The sequence below is a fragment of the Sipha flava genome, unplaced genomic scaffold (genome assembly GCF_003268045.1).
Source record: "Sipha flava isolate LNK unplaced genomic scaffold, YSA_version1 101_pilon_pilon, whole genome shotgun sequence".
Classification (NCBI taxonomy): Eukaryota; Metazoa; Arthropoda; class Insecta; order Hemiptera; family Aphididae; genus Sipha; species Sipha flava.
The window spans coordinates 1,028,893-1,051,115 of record NW_020271715.1 but is presented as its reverse complement, the minus strand read 5'-3'; the positions used below and the strand labels follow the sequence as shown (position 1 = coordinate 1,051,115).

The window sequence follows — 22,223 nt, the reverse complement described above, 5'->3', positions numbered from 1 at the left end:
CATGTATGTACATAAAATAAATGTTATACCTTGATTGAGTTATGCATTATCAACTTTACTATTCAAAACAGTTTTTGATTGTTGTAATCTTTTTTCATGTTCTATTAGCTCAGCAGGTTCATCATATTGGAATACTGTTGATTTTTTTTGCTCCTTAATAAAATATCTAAAAACAAAGAAATATTTTAATAACAGTTTCTATAAAAAATATTTTTATACATACTTTTCTCTATCTGTTAAAGAATCACTTTGCCATTGTTTTATCTCATCCATAGTTACAGGAGAAAACTTTAAAATTAATAATGTACAAAATCCAACAAAGATACCTAAAATTGATCCTGAAAAAATTATAGTATCATTAATATCAACATTTAGTTACAAGCTGATTATAAACTAAAAATATAATAACTAATTAATAGAAAGACAATTTTGTAAATATGTTTTTAGAATAAGAATGTCAACTTTATTTTTCTTATTTGCGATACTTAAAGTATATCAATACTGTTGGTCAACAATAATAAAAATAAACAACCATGACAAAAAAACAAAATAGAAAATATATTTTATCATATTCCAAACATTTTTTTTATGTACCTAGTTTCATAGAGTCCTATATATTGAATAACTAGGGTTGCCATATGTCCTCGAAAACCAGAATTGTCACCGGTTTTGGACTTTGTATCCTGGTGTCCTGAAAAATGTTTTCAGGACATCCATATATCTTGGCATAGATGTTTAAAGGAAATGCAGAACTGTTTCATTTTTAATTTCGACTATTTTATCTCAAAGTACATTTTTAATAATAATAGATTGACAATATATAATAAAAACATAATTTGTAATTTATACATATAAATATATATTTTATTTTATGAAAATATTTTTAAAATATTATATTGCCGGCCATTAATGGTCCTCTTCAGTAGTGTATACATAACTTTTGTATGAGGGAGAGAGCATTAGCAAACAAATAATTACTTTAATTTTATCATTATTTTTTTTACGTTTCTAACGCCCTCAAATTAAGAATATTATTTTATAAAATTTAAAAAAAGGCCTAGGGGAATCCGATCGCCACATCTCTCCCTTATATATGCCATTGGTCCTCTCGATATATTAAAAGTTATATGAAAAGTATGTTACTCAATAATGTATTTGTTTTGTCTCGGTTTCGCCTTATAAATATATGGCAACCAAGCAATTAAGAATAACAAAACTACTATATTTATTCAAAAAAAACTTACCCAAAGTAGATCCAACAACAAATCCTTTCAAACCAAAAGACATTCTAGCAAATCCACCAACAAAGAAACCAGCTGTTGCGTAACTTATTACTGAAACTTCATTCAAATAAGCATTAAGAGCAGTTACTATAGTTCTGAAAATAATATACATAAAAAGATCTATAATGAAATATTAAAAAATGCTGATTATAATTACAATTTTAATAATTTATTACTCTTTAGATTAATTGTAACATTTTATACCTGTAAAGTACATGGTTTTTAAGTCTAATTGTATTAGTCTCTATCAAAAACTATAACTTTTCAACTTTCAATACTTCTAAATTCAACTAAAAAATGTATGAATTTGGTACAATGTGTACTGTTTAATTCCTATTGTCAACTTTCATACTAGGGGCTATGCTCAGAAATATATGATTTGGTAGTAATGATAGTTGCGTAAAAATGAAAAACTTATAATATTTAGTTGTAACCTAATCTAATCTAACTGTTCAAATTTACAAGTATTTTTTTGTTTTAAAAGCTAAATTATACATAATTATTATAACTATTACTAAGACATTTTATAACAATTATATTTAAAATAAATTATTGTGAAAACTTACGTAAATGGTCCACAGAAAAAAACAATTCTGGTTGCCCATTTAAATCCACCTTTACATAATGCTAGTGTTACTTGAGACTGAAGTTTAGCCTAAAAATATAAAAGTATTCAAAATCATATAGTAAACTAAAAATAATAATGTGAGATTAGAATTTTTTTTTTCAAAATCATTTATCGTACATATAAGTTAGTTGTAATAATAATAAATATTTTTATTATTAAAATTATTTATGTTTGGTACTTTATGAGCAAAGTAATTACTTATAAATGAAAAACAGTTAAGAAATAATAAGAAAATTAATATCATATGAGTTCACATATTTTGTAAAAACATTTTAAATGTAGAAATTTTAATCAAAAATCATTATAGTTAATACTTTAGCTTCAAACTGATTTTTGAACAATGTTGATTGGTTTTTTTGAAAGAAATCTAGATAAGCTCTTTTACTATATGACAGACTTCCATAAGCACCGCCTAATAAGGCACTATAACTTATTGTTGCGATTATGGCTCTCACGTCTGCAGTAGGATTACCATCCTCACTGAAATAAAAAAATGTACTTAAAATGATAACTAAAATTAGTTATAGAAGAAGACTTACTCAGGTGAAAACGTATTCACAACTCCTTGCCAACCGCCAACCTTTTTACGGTCTAACACTTCGGTTCCATCTTCGTCAAATTCGTTTTTATTGAAGATGAATGCTGGTAAAAAACACCGAGTATGGGATAGTTTTAAACGTCTAAAAAACATTGTTTGATTGAATTTGTGAAGTAATATTATCTAAAAGAATCCACCGGAGTTTGACGAAAATCAAAACAGATAGCAATAATAATTCTCATAACTTTATTGGGATGAATTCTTCATTAAGTTTAGACCGGGTGCTATGAGAAATATCAAATTTTTTTTCTTTATCACTTATCGCTTGTTAATGAAGATAAGATAAGAACACATGTTAATGCACAAAATTTGAATGCGGATAAACCAATTTGACAACAATATCATAAAATTGTATGAGCCATTTCAGTGTATTGACATGTGACAATGAACGACTTGTTTCTGTTTTTATAATTATTATAAAGACAGAAAAAAGCCGTCCGAGTATTAAAACCAAAAAGCTTGTGACCAATGACGGGCGAAGGCTCTATAACCCCATTACAGAGCCCGCGTAGGCTACACAACGTACATGATTGTTAAATGATAAGCAGTGAAGTTTTCCAAAAAATATTTTATATCACTACATGCTTATAGGTGATATACTGAATACTCTTCGACATAGAGAAGTGGGATTAAATATGATGTTAAAGAAATTAACGTGGAGTCGTATATAACGAATAAAACTCGAAAAAGTTGAAATGTGTTAAACTAGTAACGTGTGAGAATGTAAAACCGTTTTCCGTACTACATTAAACAATGCGAAGCATGTTAATTCCGTCATACAACCCACAAGAACGTAGTTCGTCGGAATTCTCTGAAAAATAAATATTTAAAAAAAAAAATTCAAGAATGAAAATTTGTGATCCTATCAAATAACAATATTTCATATTATCTGTGGTTAAGGCGTTTACGACCATTGATAGTGTAACCACAGAATAGATTAAATTTAATCTAATATTAATAATAGTCGATGAAAACAGGAAAGATAATAATTAACATAAAATCTAAAAGTGAGTTAGGGTGACAGTAATTGACATTATGCATAAACTATAACATTATGTGTATTGGTACAATAGTTTATCAATGTTAATATTTCATTATGGAAACGGAGTAACAATAGCGATCCATTTGGCATTTGATACAAAGTACCTACTAACATAACAAACCAATAGGCATTGTAAAAATACTTTTGAAAATATTTTTACCACTGGTAAGTAATTATGATGATTACTTATGATTAGGGTTGGGATTTTAATGCATTAAATAATAGAAATAAATTTAAAAATGCTTTAAAAATTATAAAAAAAATAGCACTATAAAAATGTGTTAAAAAATGTATTTGTTATTGTTTAAAAATTATATTATAAAAATCATGTTACCAAACAGATTTAGTTATATTTATTTAATAAAATAGGTACCTATTTGTTTAATATTTATATTTTATTGAACTTTATTTATATTTGATCTATGTCGGACTCTTGCAAATAGAAAAATTTCTTTCAGCTATTTTAATTTTGTTCTATTTTTATAAGATATACATAAACAAATAATATAATTTACATGTACATGGGCTGTTACGTATATACCCTAATATATAATAATTAATAGATGAATTCTGAAAATGCTCTATAAACTTAAAAAATGACTTAAAAAAAGCGAAATATTTACTAAAAATGAATTTAAAATTAAATTTGTCTTATAATGTAAAAAAAAAAAAAAAGAATAAACTACATTTAATTAATCAGTATCACTTGAAACATATTTTTTGCTTACGACCTACGTATTGGTACATTAGAAAAGAATATGCATTTGCATTAAAATTCCAGTCCTAGTTATAAATAATTGTGATTCATTAAGGATTTGTTTTCCTATTTGATTTGTAAATGCCTTGATTGGTTTTTATTTTCAGTTGATGTTTTTGAAATACAAACATAAGTTATTAGCTAATTGATATTGAATAAACACTATTATCAAAATGCAAAAGTCTCAAGAAGAGATTGTTCGTACTTTCTTCGCTCAGTTGTCTCAATCTAATTATGACAAAGCAAAAGATTTCATGGTAATTTTTGTAACCGAGTTGTATAACATTTTAATTATATTCTTTGGAAATTGGTTTTTCAGGAGAAACAACGTTCAGTATCTTTAAATAATGTTTGGCCCAAATCACTGTTTGACATCCTGTGTGATTTTGCCTTGGCTGAAAAAAACTATTCCGATACTAATTTTGAACCTGCAAAAAATAAAATGCTTGCACGGAAGGAAGATGAAGTATTTTACAAATATGTTAAATATTTATGTATGCATATTAAACTAAATACTTATTTTTTTTTTTCAGAACTATCTTGATTTTGTGTATAAAACCTTATTTCAAGACCTTGAAAAGCTTCAAGCTGAGGTTGATGATAGTTTTGTCACAAAATTGATTACTTCACTTCTGTACTATATATCCGTTAGACTCGAACTCCTTAAATTTTATGATAAACTTTATGAAATTGGATTATCTAACAATTACATCAATTTTGGTGAGTTAGTGGAAATTGTTGAAAGGATCCAAAATGAATTTCAGAATCTACCACCTGTTGATGGAGTACTTAGAATATTACAGTAAATTAAATAAATATTCAGAGAACATTTTTGGTTTCCATCAGTTATCTATATATTATGTGAAAGCATCTATTTTCATTGATATATCCTTTAGTATACATCAAGTTAATACAATCTTGATCATGGCAATAATTAAAAATAAACATTATCTTTTACTGTATATAGACTCTTTAGTTTTAGAATTTTAAAAATAAAATGTGTTAAACATATTAAGAAAATTTAGTTTTTTAAACTGTTTCCTAAAATATTTATCTAATGAATCACTTAGAAATAGGGAAAATGCTTTCGGAACCATAATGCAAAATAAATAATAGTCTTTTTAAACTTTTATTTCTAAATTATATTTCTTTTAATTAATGAGATAAATAAATACATTTAATTAATTATATATTTTAATTAAATTATTATTTTGAATACATTTTATGCTGTCATACCACATTTTTTAGCTTTCAAAAAGTACTATTTTCAGTATGATGAAAATAAGTGTTGTAATATTAAAACAAATTAAATATTAATATTAAATAATTTAGTTAAAAAATATGTGGTTCTTGGTTCCCTTGGGTATACTCGTAGACCCCAGTTTGGAAAATTTAATTCAAAACCATAAAAATTTTAAATTCTGAACTGTTTTCTATAGTAGATAATTTTTTTATAATATTTTATTATTTTGGTTGACCTATTTTAACTTAAGCTATCAGGTCATAGAATAAAAAATTTAAATAGTGATTTACCTACATTACATAATTATATAATAGATGGTAACAATAAATGTTTGTGTTGTTAGATTTTTAATATTTACTCTATAGAAATGAAAAATATTTTTTATTTTAGTTATGAACTTGATTGCATGAAACATTTATTCAAATGCCATGAACATTTACAAAACTGGTTGTATTTAGAATCATTGCTTAGCTTGAAGAAAGGAAGTGATGCAATTATATTATGGGAAAAATGTTATCAAAACAAAGAGGTAAAATGCATTTTATAATATTTTATCATAATTTTTAATATTTTGTGGTGTTTACTATAAATTATTGAGATGGTAACATATTAAGTTGACCTATAGTTTCTTTCTACAAAATAATCAATTAATTTTTTTTCTCTAAAGTATAAAATTATGTTTAAATGTAGAAAAATAATAAAAATTCCCGAAAAAGGCATATAATTGTTTAAATTGTTTAATGTGAATATTTATATTATTTTCATTGAAATTATATTTTATGTGAGCTATTGTTGTATCAAACTATATATACTTACATATATAAGATATAAATGTCTAGAGTGGCTGAGATATGTGTTGAGAGCTGATAGAGATTTATTAAAAATGTTCTAATAGGTAAAATAAATAAAAAACGTCCTCTTGGAAGACCAAGAACAAGATGGAAAGACACAGTAGAAAATGATATAAGACTGATAGAAGCGAATGCAATGATAGACTGGACTTTGGACAAAAACAAATGGAGAGGCTCACTAGTGGCAGCACAGTTCCTTAATGGACTGTTAAGCTGTTGATGATGATGATGATTATTGTATCAACTTTATAGTGCAAGAAAAATTAAATTTTTAGAAAATATTTGAAGCCATTCTTTTTAAAAATTATATTTTTTCTATGAAATTTATATTAAAGCATTTATTATTCTGATGAATGAACCTGTTGGTTATATAAATAATTTAACTTACCATTGATTTATATTGATTTACTATTGAGGTACTCAAATACAAATAATAATATATCATATTATATCATATAAGAGCCAATGATTTAAACTGTACCCTATATTAAAATTACAAATTTTATTTTGCATTTTAGACTTGGAGATTTGGCTCATTATTTATGAGTAAAAATACTTTACCTGCATTGGTTTTATGGTTCAAAAGGTTTAAACTTATGACAGTTTCAAAATTTACATTATATTTTTATGGAGTACTTTTACAACAATCAACATTACAAGAAATGAAAAATATATGTAATAGTTGCAATCTACAATTTTTTACTAAGTAAGTAAAAATATTTTTTAATTAAATTATTCTACTTCTATAAAATTATAACATAGATTAAAAAGTAGTAGATTTCAATTTTATTTGTTAAAATTAAAACCATTTTAATAAAATATCCAAAAATCACATTTTAAAAATACTATATATGTTTATCAAAGATTATATAAAATGTTTAGAGTATTTTACTCTAATAACACATTACTATTAAACTAATACTTCACATACTTTTTCTAGTGTTAAGTAAATATATAAGTTATATTATTTTAACATCATTTATTCATTATTTCCTATAATCAAAGTATTGTATATGTTTTTACGAAGTAAATGTAATCTGATATAAGTACCTTAAATGTCTAGTTTTTACAGCATTTAATTATTGTTATTTATTTATTTATTTTTTTTTTTTGTTAAAAGTGTATAGTTTTAGTTTAATTTGTTTAATCTGCTTTAATTTATACTTGGTGTAAGCTATAATCCTAGGATGTTTCATCTGATAGAAAAATTTGGTATTTTGTATTGTAGTAAATCAAATTCCACTTTTGGTACATTTTTAGGATGCAACAATTGCAAAAAAAATCTGAAGCTCAATGTGTGTTATTGGTATTTGATACATCTGAACTCTCTAATTATAGAGGTCCTGGATATTGGAGTCCTGTTAGAGATTTAGTGGATCCATATATTAAATATCAAATAATGTTAAGTTTTCCAAAGGTACTAAGTTCTTAACTTTAATTTTTTTTACTTTTAATATTTATTGATTAAATAATTTTATATATTATGTATTTTAGGTTCCGGTTAAATTAGATGTATTAGAAAAAATAATATCAGAAAATAATAACAAAGAAAGCACAATGAATAAAATTGAATTGATTACCCTGGAAAATGTATGTTATAAAATCATATTAAGTTTTTATCTTACATTCATCTATTTACTTTTATTTAAAACTGACTTTTGCTGTTTTATCCTATTAATTAATATTTTATTATTTAACAATAATATTTTGATTATTTCATAATTGCGTGTTTAAAAATATTATATTTATATTATTTTTAGGTTGCATATTTATTAATGAGAGTGGATGTAAGGATAACATTTATCATGTTTTATACAAGTAAACCCAAAAATGAAGAAAGAGAAAAAGCAAATGCATTTGAATTTGTTTCACAACTTCGGTGTCATAGACTTTTTACTTCAGTCAATAGATAACATTTGTTAATCTCATATGTTTTGATTAAATTTTTAAGTAAAATTATAAAAACAAATTTATTATAAAACACATGACATATTGTAATTTATTTTTATAATGGTATTAGTATAAAAAGACCAGATATAGGCCAGCATCAGCTACCTCATTCATGAGTGTCATTACCACATATTGTTTAACTTATTTATTTATTGATCATTTTATATACCACTCTTGTAATATATATATATATATAGTTTATGTAGATCTACACCTATGGGCGTATAATTCTATGTACAGATACAGACATAATATGAATATTATGTTAATAGTTATTCAATTTATCTGTTGTCTATAGATAGTAATATGCTGTTTAAATTACAACTATTAGGGAAAATCATAGCATCTACTCATATCTAATATGATTTATTTTTTACTTCAAAAATAAAAAATCATCTTATAATCAAAGTTTTGATATAAAAAATATCTTTTGTTTGGAGTCAAGGTAATATTTTATAAAATAATCATGTTTTATGCACAGATACTCTACTTCTGCTTGGCTATAACTTCAAAATATATTTTTTAAGTGCATTTTATTTTATGATTTAATTGATAAAAACACTTCACTTAAAAAAATGCATATTTATTCTATAACTTATCAAACAATTGTAGTTTTAATATTTAATTTAAACATCACAACATTAACATTTAATATAATTCATATTTTACACAATCAAATTTAGGAAATAAATATTTTCTACCAAGGAAATATACCCATTTTTCTTATATTTACTTTGGTATAGCTAATTACGTCTTCAACTAAATCATCATTGTGTTCTTTAAAAAATGTTTGAGCATTATCACAATCACTTGGGTAACCTGTGAAAAATACACAAAGCCGCAGAAAAAATAAAAATTATTTGTGAAAAAAGGATTTACGTACCAATCATATCTCTTAAGAATTTCACTACAAGAGAACACTGTAGGTTTAATGCTATTTCTGCATCCATCTTCTTCAACATAACTAAATCGAGCCAGTATCCGTATATGTAAGGTGTGTCGGTCGGACTTTCATGGGTAGTATTCTTCAACGTATACAGTTGTCGAACGCCTTTGGAATGGACATACTTGCTAATTGAATTTAAATTTGCTGGATTATGGAATGTGTGGGAGTTGATGAATAATAATGGTTGCTGTATGTCAAGGAATGGTTCTGATTTTAATGGAAACATCCAGCCATCAAGAATTACTGCAGCTCTTTAAAAATATATAGAAAAAAACCATTAGTCATTTTTATTGAGATCATATTATGTTGGTTACTTTTTTCTACATTTATGTTGGTTTAATTTAATAACTTATGAGTAATCATAGTCATATACAGAAAAATAAATATAACTTGAAGTTCTTTTTTTTAGATGTATAAGCTTGATTTCTAATTATTTTCAAGTAAAATATCCTTATATGGGATAGGGTGTTAACTCGGTATATACCTAGCAACATTTCAAAGATATCAAGTAATTTTTTTTTTGTTGTTTCAATACGTTTATTAATATTTTTAATTATTCATAAGGATTAATAGTTTTCATATAAAAAAATTGTGGAAATAAAATACGTAATTTATATTTAATGGAACTCCCTTTTCCACATGTTACGCTCATAATTTATTAATTTGGCTCTTAATTGGAATTTAATAAAAATGATTTAATTCTGTAAAAAAAATAGTATCTATGCACAATTTATTTAGGAAGAACAATTTGTGCACATAGAAACTATTGATGGGAATTAATTCCGTGTTGTTCAAAAATCCGGATTTTGAATTTCAGAACTATGGATTTTGGTTTAAAAATTAGACTCTATTATCCCGTATTTTGGATTACCCATCACGTATATACCTAATTTGAAAATTATTTAAAAAATTAAATTTTTTCTTATAATTTAACATTTTAAAATTTAAATTATTGACAAATGATAATATCTAAATAAAATAATATTTATTTTATTATGCTAACAAAAATCTGAAAAATAAATTAAAACTATCTTTTAAGATAATCTACTATTCAAGTATATTAGTATTTATAATATTTTTAATGGCTTAGAAATAAAATCAATAATAAAAAAAAAAAAAAAATGCCAGGTACAAAACTCTGGAATCTATTTAAAAATTAAAAATTGACTTTTATTTAGTATTATAGCCAAATTGTACCAAACGTTTGAATTATGGGGGACTACACCCTTACTCCCTTTAAATATTTAATACCGGTTTACATAACAAGTAAAGGTATGATTTAAAAAGTCCCGAATTTTTAAAAAGTAAATTTGGGCTCCCAATTTTGTATTCTAAATAAAAAATAAATTTATTACAAAATATTTATAGTTATCAAAATTGTATTATAAGTCATTCATAAAAGAATACTAATTAAATTTTTCAAAATTTTTCAAATTTAGAATAAAATCCGGATTTCAGATTTTCAATTTCAAGAATCAAGATTTTCGAATTTTGGTAAATCCGGACTTTCTCCATCACTAGTAAGAACCAATCTATGTATTATCTTTACAATATATTTCAACTTATAAAAGTTGTATTATCGTAACCGTAAAATATATATATATAATTGTTATTATTTAAACCTTAATAATACTTAATGCTTAAGTAATGCTTGAGCAAAATGAAAGATTAAAAAGTATTGCGTTAAATGATCAGATTACCTATTTCATCTAGATATAATTTTTAGTGAATAGCACAAACAAACACACATAATTAAAATTATTCAATTTAACAAAATTGTAAACTGTTTATGAAGCCACTTACTGATAACGGCTGTCTTTGCTCGCATTGTACAATGCAGTTGCTCCTCCAAATGAAAATCCAATAGAGATTATTTTGTCCACATTAATCTTGTTCTGATAGCACATAAATACGTTTAAATAATAGGTCCGTGGTATACAATGTTGCGTGTTTTTAATTGCGTTGTAAATAGACGATTAATTAAAAATATTTATTAATCAAGTATATTTTTATAGTACCTACCTTGAATTGTCTAAGATCGAATGACGATGACTTGAGTACGTTTTTTATCTGAGTCCCTTTATTGATTTCTAAAAGCGTGTTCAGAAGTTTGGTACACTCTCTGTGTCTTACTTTCATCTAATTTAATTAAGTAGACGGATAATTATAATTTTTAACAGTTGTGCTCTATAGTTTTAAACGTAATAACATTTTTACCTGATTGTTTCTGAAAGTGTAGTGGTCCGTATTATTGTTGATTTTGTGTAAATGTAGATGGTGGATCCACGTGCGACAGTCGCTTTCCGCGTTTTCCGGACTATCGTAGAAAAATGTCACTGGCGACGACTTATCTCTTACTCAAAAAAAATAATTCAAATTGTTTTATACATGATTAAGTAATATTGAAAGGAGTAGATACACAATATTTTGCATTTCAATGATATTTGAAGCGCACGGAGCAAAAATAATTATCAATAAAATATTATGAATCGATCGTTTAAAAGTAACCAGTCTTTTGTATTTGGCTACAGTTCAAGAATATAAATTAAATAATGTTTATATTATCTCATATTTAATTATGATTTTAAATGTATGAAACTGCACAAACGCACTTTCTTCAGATCACACCAGTAATTTTTTAATGATCATAAACAAATTAAACGAAAAAAATTGAAATGAAAATAGTCAAACATCAACGCAAAATCTTTAAAATTTATTATTTATTAATTTTAAAATGTTAATATTAACATTTATAAATAGGTTGGAGTGCACTCTACTGCCATAGTTGTATTTTATTTTTTAAATATGAAGCGTAACATTTTAATTAACTGAGCTGTATTAAAGGCTTTTAATTACAAATAAAATATACACAGAAATATATTTATCAGAATATAATATACCTGTTAAAATCACCAGGGATAGTTTTAGGGGGGGAGGTGTTATACTCCCCGAACGTCGGTGGAACTGAATAAGTAGTCGACAAATTAAAATCGAAGACATTTATAATATATCAATATATAAATAATATATATAATTATGGATATTTGAATGCACATTAGTAAGCACATTTATTTATACATAAAATGTATTGGTTGCCTTTGTCTAAACTTGTATTATTATGTTATTTTTGGACTAAACGAGTGAATTAGTAAAAATAATTAAAATCAATTATATTGTCTCGCGTTTTTATCAATCCCCACTTTGAATAGTTCCTCCGCACGATTGATCACCCGGCACATCACACAGTCGTAAATATGTACGGGAATTAATGAAAATTAGGGCTCACAATATGCTCTAAAAAAGTCAAATAATGAATTTATGATCTACAAATTCTAAACAAATGCCCTTTTAAATATGTTTAATGTTAATAATATGTTTATATCCTAATGAAGTCAATTTTTTTAAATATAATACGAGAAATAGGTAAAAAACGTCCAAATAAATTAAAAAACTCAATAAAAAAAAGTCAAAAATGCCACATAAAGTATAAAATTCGCTAAAAATACTGAGATACTTTGCCTTGCATTTACAGTTTAAGTAATTAAAGCATCTAGTGAACGAACTTTTAGCAAATTAAAATTGATCAAACATAGTTTTTGCTCTATAATAAGTTTAGATCGTTTAAATTTATTAATGACTTTAAATTGTGAAAGAGACTTTACTGACAAAATTGACATTTATTGTATTTTTCAAAAATAGTCTTCTGCTAAACAAAAAAGAATTTAAATTTGAAAAATCCAAAAAAATCAAAACAATAAATAAAGATTTTATATTTTTATGTTAATAATAATAAATAATCATATGCTTTTTAATAAATTAGTATGAAATAGTCAATTAAATATGTGTCTATTAAAATTGTCTATAAACCTTTAACTTAATTATATTTTAAATTTGTGGGTTGACTTCTAAATAATCTCATTTAATGTTTCTATTTTTAGATTCTAACACAAATCTTAATAAATTTGCATACAGCTAATATTTGTAAATTAACCACTCCCCCTCTCCTCCCTATACAGTCAGAAATTTTTTTGGATGCGCCCCTCTAAGTATTTGTCTTAAAACTGTCCCTGGACATCAGCTAAGTAATAACCCAAAATACCGTTTATATAGTAGAGATTTTATAATAGTAATAATATGTTACACGTTAACAAATACGGGGAAAACGGGATTAATACAGGACAGACTTGGGGGAAAAAAAACGGGACATAATTATGTATTATATATTTCGGGACAACGGACGATCGAGACAAAACTGAAATACGCGACAATCCCATACAATACGATATGTATGATCACCCTAGGTTAAGTTTATGTCAGACGATCGCTGCGGATAGGGGTGTATCATTCGGGTTGGTATACTTTAATTTTGCGTGGTTGTCGCACCGATTTAACTTTTATCCGGCGCCGTTCACCGTTTTCAGTACGTATACGTGTGCATGTGCGGTACACAATATTATAATTTCACTCGACTTGATTTTTCAATACAATCATAATTACCTGTGTTCAATGGCAGCCACTATAAACCCGTACGACGCCAACGAGTAACAGAAATTTGAGCTGACAAATCTCGTCGCCGCGTAACCGTGAGAGAATATGACCAAGGGGAACGATTGTTCTCCGTCCGATACGGGCGCATCGCTAATGGACGGTATGTAATACGGTTCTGAAAACATCATAATTTGTAATAACGTAATATTTTTTCGTGAAATAATTTTCGATTGACCACCGCACGCCATAGCATGTTTTTAATAATAAAAAAAAAAAAAAATCGTGTATTCCCGTTCGAATCTCGGTAATATTTCCGTTTTGTGTCCGCGTGCGTTTAACGCATGGATTGCAGTTTAGTTTACTATGTGGTGTACGAAGAACCGAACGCACTGTTACCTATCGCACCGTTGTCAGTTTTCTACTCGTAGTTAAACTGTTGAAACGTGTGCCTGTAACGATTTAAATACGTCGATCTACTAATTTGTAGTGTGTCGGAACAAAGCGTTTTGTAAACCTGTATTGTACGTAAGTGTTATTTTCATCGTCTCACGAATCGTGGCTCTGACGATCTAAAACATTATCCTCGACACATGCGTTTACTCTGGTCCATACGTATTACACAACTCTAATTATCGTTTCACAATTCTTCCACTCGTAAATGCATTGATACGTTTATTAGCAATATGTAATATTGATCCACAAGGTTCTATAACTGACCGTAAACATTTTTATCGTACATAGGAGATCTATAGAGATATATCTATATCGCGGTGTAATATGATTCGAAATTTACGAAATTATTGCAGACTTATGACTAATCAATACGTTAGTAAAAAAAATTCTGGTATTGGTATTTCCATATCCATTTCCGGTTTTACTATACCATATAAATCGTTTGATTTAATATTAAATACAAATTGATATTATAAATATAAATTAATGCGTGAGCCAAATCATTACTCATTCTGATCAGTGTCGGACCATATTTGAATATGCAATAGGGTATACGAAGAGCACTGGCAAATGCTTTTAAGTACATTTCGTGTGGCATCCACGGGACCCATTTGTCGGAGTATTTCTGTAATCAAAGTGGAATTATTTATTACTAACATAATTTATTATTTTATTATATAATCGGTGAAAATATTTTTACTTATCGTTCACATTGCTTTAGTTGTAAATAATTTTCTTTGTAAATTAAAATGTAATGGTTATAATATCTGTTTAATATGTATCATAAAATTAAAAATATTAACGAAAACGTTAGAAATGATTACGCATTGTGACATCCATATTATTTCCGAACACATTATACCATAATAATATTGATATCCTAGTTTTATAGTTTAAACTTTTAATTAATCAATAACATAATGTATCTTAGCGGTTAGAAACTATCAGCTATGGCTTGCACAAAACACATTACATCAGTCATTATCATGTATATGGTATGTTATGCCGAATTCGTAAAATTACCGATTATATGAAATCTACGAACATTATTTTCTTTTTTGCACATAATAAATATATAGGAATGATACAATTATTTTATCGCGTAGTCCCTTTAAGATACACTTACCTATATACCGTATATGATTGTAATAATTTATTATATTCGATATATTTTTTTGGAGATGGTTAAATCTCTTAAATAGGTATTATTAGTTTGTACATATTAAAATATTATTGCAATTGTGTCGAATGAATTTTAATAAAATCCTAATTGTTTATTTAAATCGAATTATAGTTAGCGATCTACATTTATGTAAAATAAATCCTAATTGCTTATTTTAAATAGATAAAAATATTATATAAAATATTATACTATATTATAATATATAATATTATATTAAATTACAATTAGTAATCTAAATTAATAAACAAGCAAGTATTATTTTATTATAATGGTTTGATTTTATAAAAAATATTGTACGAGTATATTATCTTAGTTCATTTACTTGGTTCCAATAAAATTACTAGATTTTACTGCACTACATTGAAAATAATTCGAATGATGAAATGTAATTAACGATATATTATAGAACTTAAGATTTTTTACATTAATTTGTTAAATAAAAAAATATAAAAATTTATATAATTATATTTAAATTATTAATTGGTTAAATTTATCGCGGACCTTGTAAATTATTGTTAATTTGGAATTTGGTATTTAAACATGAGTATACAACTAAAAAGTAATTTGTATACAAATATATATATTTACCAAAAATCACTTTATTTTAAATCAAGAGTTTTAATGTTTAACATTCTTATACTTACATTCAATTGGTCGGATGGAATATTAGTAGGATAAAATATTCTTGCGAAAGACCCTTCTGATGAATATTCTGTCATTAGTTCCATACAACCTGTTGCATATGGACCTAGAAAATATGAAATTATTCTTAAATATGATAATTGTTAACAATATTATATACAAATAAATTATAAATTATAATAATTACAATGAAATGCATGTGACCATGATATTTAATATAGACTTACCTAGTAATTCAAAATTACAACGCAAACTGTTTTTTAAAATAAAGAATTTAAATAATATAAATCAAATCTTAAAATATGCAGGACTAAATCATTTTTAATGTCGAATAACGAAAAAGAAAGATTTATGCCCTCAAATTATGGATTTGCAAATTGTACCAATATATTTTTAAGAAACATCAATAATAATTATTCCATTATGTAGGTTTTGTGGTTAGATTATAGTTTTATGATGTAGAAAGTTGGTGAATTTAAAAATACTAATTACACTTCAATAATATTTATTTAATAATTTTAACAGTTTTGGATAATAAAGTATAAATGGCTTAAAAGGTGTAGCGTAGTATTAAATAATGTTTAAGTAAAGAAAAGAAGGTAACTTGCTATATGATGTATTTTGTAAAATAAAATAATCTAAAACAAATTTAAATTGTATTGTGTTCTATTACTGGATGTCTAGAGCCGAATGATTCGTCGACGAATATATTGTAAAAATTATTTTTAAAATAAAAAAAATAAAAACCAGTAATTACTATCTGCACCTGATCATAATTTAATACGTATGTATTTTATTTATAACGTACGGTAAGTGGTTTTAGTGTTGGTTAAGCATGGTACGTTAAATTTTACATTGAACTTGAAACAGTGAAGCGGGTAAGAAATGTTATCAGGAAATCATTATTCCAAATTATAAATCCAAGGATGCAAAGATCTATGATTATTACTATTATTATTTCTATTATTTTTAATATGTATAACATATTGTTCGCCTTACAAAATTTTCTCAATATTCTCAAAATATCGCCTTTAAAATGTATATATATTTTAATGTAAAAATCTAAAGTAACAATAGAGAGTGTCCACGGTGCTATTACAACCGCGTGAATGGTAGGAGAGATATTAAATTATCTTAAACTAATCAATTCTTGTGACACCTCAAACGGTTATGTTGAATCCAAATAAATGTAATTATACTGTAACGTCTATAGGTATATAAGTATACTGCGTGTTTAGTATGCATAGATAAATATAACTACAAATTGCATATACGAGACATCGAGGGAAAAATATGATCAGAGAAATGAAAAACAAACTGGCGTTTCAGTTACAGTTTACATCATAGTAAAATAAATCGTGGGTTTAGCTTAAGATTTTTATAAGTAAAGTCATTCTCAGAGTGAAAAATAAATTATCAATTGAATTCGAGAAAAATATTTTAAGTGTTAGTGTTTTTTGTATTATTGGTGGGGTTTGTTTTTAAATAGAAAAGCGAGATGATATCCGTCGTCGGATAAATAGACCAGAACAATAAAATTGAGCTATTACACGATAATAAGTATTATATAAAATCATTGAGAAAATAACAAATCGAAATAAATAATAATAATTATTGATTAGTGAATTCAAATTGATTTACGCCATTACACAAAACTCGTAATTTATATATAATATTGTGGGAAGTCAAAACTTATTATTTTAATGATTTCGTATCGACTTGGTCATTATATAACATGTTTGATCTTGTTATCGAGACTTCTAATATTTTTAAATTATATTCAATTTTTCTGACGATTAATAAATAAATCGTATACCTATTTATTTAATATTTTCTATTATGTTACAATTTTTTCTGTAATATGTGATTGTAATTAAATACTGTATATAATATGACCTGAGAAATTGACAGTGGTTTAGTAAATAACTCGTTACTATGCATATATATGACCTTATCCCTTCAATATCACAATATTATGCAGTAGATGTATAAAATTCATTGTTTATGTTGTGCAATGGACTGTGGACACTTGCTCTGAACAATTTTGCGAAACTATTTTAAATCTGTATGAATGTATAATTTCTGTATTGTGTGTCTAAAAGGGACTATGATTCTGAATATCTTTCACATGTTTTCTCTTCGTTTGTTGTGGAATGGGAACTTTTTTAATTTTCTTCTAATAAAGTACCAATTGGTTAAACAATTAAAGCGGTTCGTTTAACACTGTACCATTTTGTTTTTATTTTAACTGAAAGCAATTAATTAGCAATTATTTTTAAGAAGTTGGTTCAGTAAATATTTAAACATTAATTTCACTAAACTATTTTGTTAAAAAAATTTTTTTTTTGATAAAATACACATAATGCTCTCGATTAATGGCGATGGTAAATTAAAAATAAGTGTGATAATAATTACATCTACTACTTTACACCGAGAACAATCATAAAAATTATACTTCTCTAGAAATCTTACCCATAGGAAAGGGCAAATGGAGCCTTTTGTTCTTGTCCGAGTCCATTTTGTTTCACAAAACTTTAAACCAGCGATTTATTGTTAGTATACCATTGGATTAGCTAGTGTGTAACTGAATTGTGGCTGGACGTTAGCGAAATCGGTGACTGAGTAGTTTTCCTACACGTTTTACAAATAATCCAATGTGCAATTCTACAGTGGGGGAATACCATAGTGGTTCAGTAAGTAAACACATAAACACGTACATTCACATATATGCATATGTATATAAGCATATATTTAATTCACACATATTAATATAAATATACCATGTATTATGTAAATGTAGATACTTGTTTATTAAATTCGTACATTTTTTGTTTTTAATGATATCTCTATCACTTTTATTGTTTTTATTAAAAAAATATTAAATATAGATTATAAATATTTGTAACACTGAATCCATCATACATTTAATTATTATTATTCGTTGCAAATTTTAGTATTAAACGGTCTCAAACGTTATTCTTAAAGTTATTTATTTCAAGCAGTACAAAAATTAAACACGTTTGGTTATAGTAATCGCTTTGTATATAGCTATATTTTGTTTTTTTTTTAGTATGTTCGAAGGTCGATTATATGGATTATATATGTATTATTTATGTATTTTTATCACATAAAAGTGAATGATAAAAAGTTGCTATAAAATAATGATGTTTTGCTGATAAACAGATGTATATACCTGTAAGTCCTAATATAAACGTCAGGTTTACTTAGGTTTTTCGAAAATTGAAAATGAATAATAAAATAATGAATTGATGAAACTTATATACTTATAGTTATCACCGTTATATGACTATTATATTTTATGATATATAATTCTAAAAAAAAAAAGATGAACCTCTTCCTTGAATGCCCATGCCTAGCAGACAATAGAAAAATCTTCCCACTACCAACGAACCCAGAAGATATCGTATCATTAAAAAACTTAAATTTATTAATACACTTCCGAAAAAAATCAGCCCGTACCACCGAATTTAAACATTTACAAAGGCTAATGACTTTAATGTTGAAACCTTAAAAATAATCGAAAAAAATAAATGTATAAAGAGGTGTTTAAATTTAATTGTTATGTTATATTATTAAGTCAGTGTATTTTAAATATTTATATTTATTTAGATTTTGTAAACTGAAATATTATTATATTTTTTGGACATATCAATTTATGGTTCCAGATTTATGAAAACAACCCAAAACAAATACATATATATGCAACTGAGAACAATTATAATTAAATAACAAAGAAGGAAAAATATGATCATCATGGAGAATCCGTAGAAAACTGTACATTTTTTATGGTTATTTTATACTCACAGGATTCATGTAGGTATATAGTGTAGATTAAACAATTGTAAATAATTGAATCTGAAGAATAGGTTTAGGTAATATTATAGCATCACACAGATAAATTAAGTTACTGACTATATGGTATATGAATATCTAATGTATGTAATATAATAATATTAATATAAATAATAATAATAATAATATATAATCTATTTATGTCTAATGTTAGGATCTCATATTTAATCAGGTATAATATAAATGTGAGTAAACAATAATATATTATGTCTACATTGTAGATTAAATTACATTTAATCTTATTGTTTAAAAAAAACGAATCAATTTAGTTGTAGGTATAGTATTACGAGGATTTAATTAATAATAATCTACCAACTAACCAGTTAATATTATAGTTGAAAGGTAATTTTGGATGGCCTGTTTCATGGCCATGAATATACCAGTAATTATAAAATCGAAAACAAGTTGTTCTGAATGTACACACCACTTCTGTGGTTTAGTTAATAAATACACTGTAGTATTGAATAAATAAAGTAACATCATTGTTATAATATAAGACATATTGACATAATAGTATTGTATGTTTACACTGACAATATACTAGAGTCGCAAATAAGAGTAAATAATTTATCCATCGATTATAGAGTTCTTTAAAAGTTAAGAAATAATTAAATTTGATAGCCGGATTATTAGTTTATGCCATAAATTGTTGAGCATTACGAGTAAATTATAATTTGAAATAAAACGCTTAATGAATTATTATAGATTTTTGTTTGAAAAGTGATTGCCAGTAAAAAATGTTATCACGTTATACTGAAATTGTGTTTTGTCAATTGTAAATATGTTATTAATTTTATAGGTTTTGAAATATTTTCAATATTCGTAAACTGTTTAGTATTGTAATTTTAAAGTTTCAGAACTCAAAAAAGTAAGAGATACAGTATGGAATAATTCAAAAAAATGTATGGTGGTAATACAACCAATTTTTGATAAAATTAATAAAAAAATTAATTTACTTATAAAACAAATGTCAAAACTATATAATTGTTATATATATATATATATATATATTTTGATTATTAGTTTTCCCCCGTAGTCCTTCAATTTGAATATGTTTTGTATATGCGCTTTAGAATACTCTAGAATTTAGGAAAATTTTCTTTTTATTATTTTTCAGAGGCATTTTTCAAATTAAATATTTTTTCGAAGAAATAGTTACTAAAATATTTCGTACTGTTTCTGCTTATATCGTTATAATTTAAACCAAAAAATCTAATTTCTGGTAGTTGCCTCTCCAGGAGTTTTCCCCATTCATACCAACTGTGGCCAACTTACATTTTCTATGTATATGTCAGTGAAACAGGTAATACATTATTATTATTTTGGCGATGGCTGTCACTTTTGTATATATTAGCCGCAAGTCTAACTAGTCCTTTATATTCATTATTTTTTTGATTCCCAATAGGGATAGAGACCTGTTGGGTTATTAGATATATTAGGTGTGGTTTTTTCTTCTTACGGATTTGTTTTTTTTCGATTCACACTTTTTGAAGTAGTTAAAATCTCGAAAAATTCCACATGGCATCTCTATATATTAAAAACTGAGTGTATACTATTGAGTACTGCCTAAACTTTAACCATATCGTAAAAATAAACCAGCATTGTAGAATTTAGTCTTTAGTTTTTTAATAAAATCTTGATAATATTCGAGTAAATCGAAGCTGATTTAAAATGATTTTTCAATTGTGATAAAATTGCCACATTTAAATTCAACGTTGCTTTTTAAATATTGTACAAGTTATAATTTTTTTTTAATAATACCTGTAATTATTGTTATTTTTTATTCATATTATTTAATGTACTTTATGTATAATTATGTAGACGCCCTTCACAATTCCATATATCCTGTCACTGTGTAGTCATTGTTGTTTAATCGTATGGCCGAGAGCATTGTTAAGTTGGTGAGATTTTCGACTGTTGAACGCATACAAATAGTACATCATATTTAATTGATTTAATACATTTAAACTGTTTGTTATGGATATCAATAATCAAACAGTATGATTTTTAAAATTATAGTTTACTTATTTTTTTTTTTTTTTATGACTTCGATAGTTAAGAATGACTTTCACTTAACTTTCTCATATTTTTTTTACTCTCGGTTACTACATAAATGAGTGTATGACAGTAAAATAATTACGAAAATGGCCTTAACTTTTCTTTAGTGTTTTTCTATATTTTCAAATTAAATTAGTCTATTATACTACATAGCTATTATAAACGCGTAACGGGAAAAATCATTTACAAAAGAGGTCAGTTATTTTATTTTTTCAATATCATAAGCTT

General features: G+C 25.5%; 3 protein-coding genes across 3 annotated transcripts; 1 reads left to right on the top strand and 2 right to left on the bottom strand.

The window, feature by feature from the left end:
• Nucleotides 1-29: 29 nt before the first annotated feature.
• On the bottom strand, nucleotides 30-3,342 carry LOC112681220 (RPII140-upstream gene protein). The gene is made up of 6 exons (XM_025551488.1): nucleotides 2,451-3,342; nucleotides 2,226-2,391; nucleotides 1,850-1,938; nucleotides 1,245-1,378; nucleotides 224-338; nucleotides 30-166 (listed from the first exon to the last, which is right to left on the bottom strand). The coding sequence occupies exons 1-6, from the start codon at nucleotides 2,600-2,602 to the stop codon at nucleotides 40-42; spliced, it is 783 nt and encodes a 260-aa protein (XP_025407273.1). The 5' UTR covers nucleotides 2,603-3,342; the 3' UTR covers nucleotides 30-39.
• Nucleotides 3,343-3,451: 109 nt separating this feature from the next.
• Nucleotides 3,452-8,390, top strand: LOC112681212 (KICSTOR complex protein C12orf66-like). Its single transcript, XM_025551476.1, has 9 exons — nucleotides 3,452-3,716; nucleotides 4,416-4,565; nucleotides 4,628-4,774; nucleotides 4,842-5,110; nucleotides 5,942-6,080; nucleotides 6,921-7,108; nucleotides 7,663-7,819; nucleotides 7,897-7,992; nucleotides 8,163-8,390. The coding sequence occupies exons 2-9, from the start codon at nucleotides 4,482-4,484 to the stop codon at nucleotides 8,313-8,315; spliced, it is 1,233 nt and encodes a 410-aa protein (XP_025407261.1). The 5' UTR covers nucleotides 3,452-3,716; nucleotides 4,416-4,481; the 3' UTR covers nucleotides 8,316-8,390.
• A 619-nt stretch (nucleotides 8,391-9,009) lies between these two features.
• LOC112680783 (platelet-activating factor acetylhydrolase-like) lies at nucleotides 9,010-18,582 on the bottom strand. The gene is made up of 9 exons (XM_025550981.1): nucleotides 18,537-18,582; nucleotides 16,067-16,170; nucleotides 14,747-14,864; nucleotides 13,796-13,961; nucleotides 11,516-11,651; nucleotides 11,321-11,437; nucleotides 11,102-11,193; nucleotides 9,236-9,549; nucleotides 9,010-9,171 (listed from the first exon to the last, which is right to left on the bottom strand). The coding sequence occupies exons 1-9, from the start codon at nucleotides 18,580-18,582 to the stop codon at nucleotides 9,050-9,052; spliced, it is 1,215 nt and encodes a 404-aa protein (XP_025406766.1). The 3' UTR covers nucleotides 9,010-9,049.
• Between the last annotated feature and the right edge of the window lie 3,641 nt (nucleotides 18,583-22,223).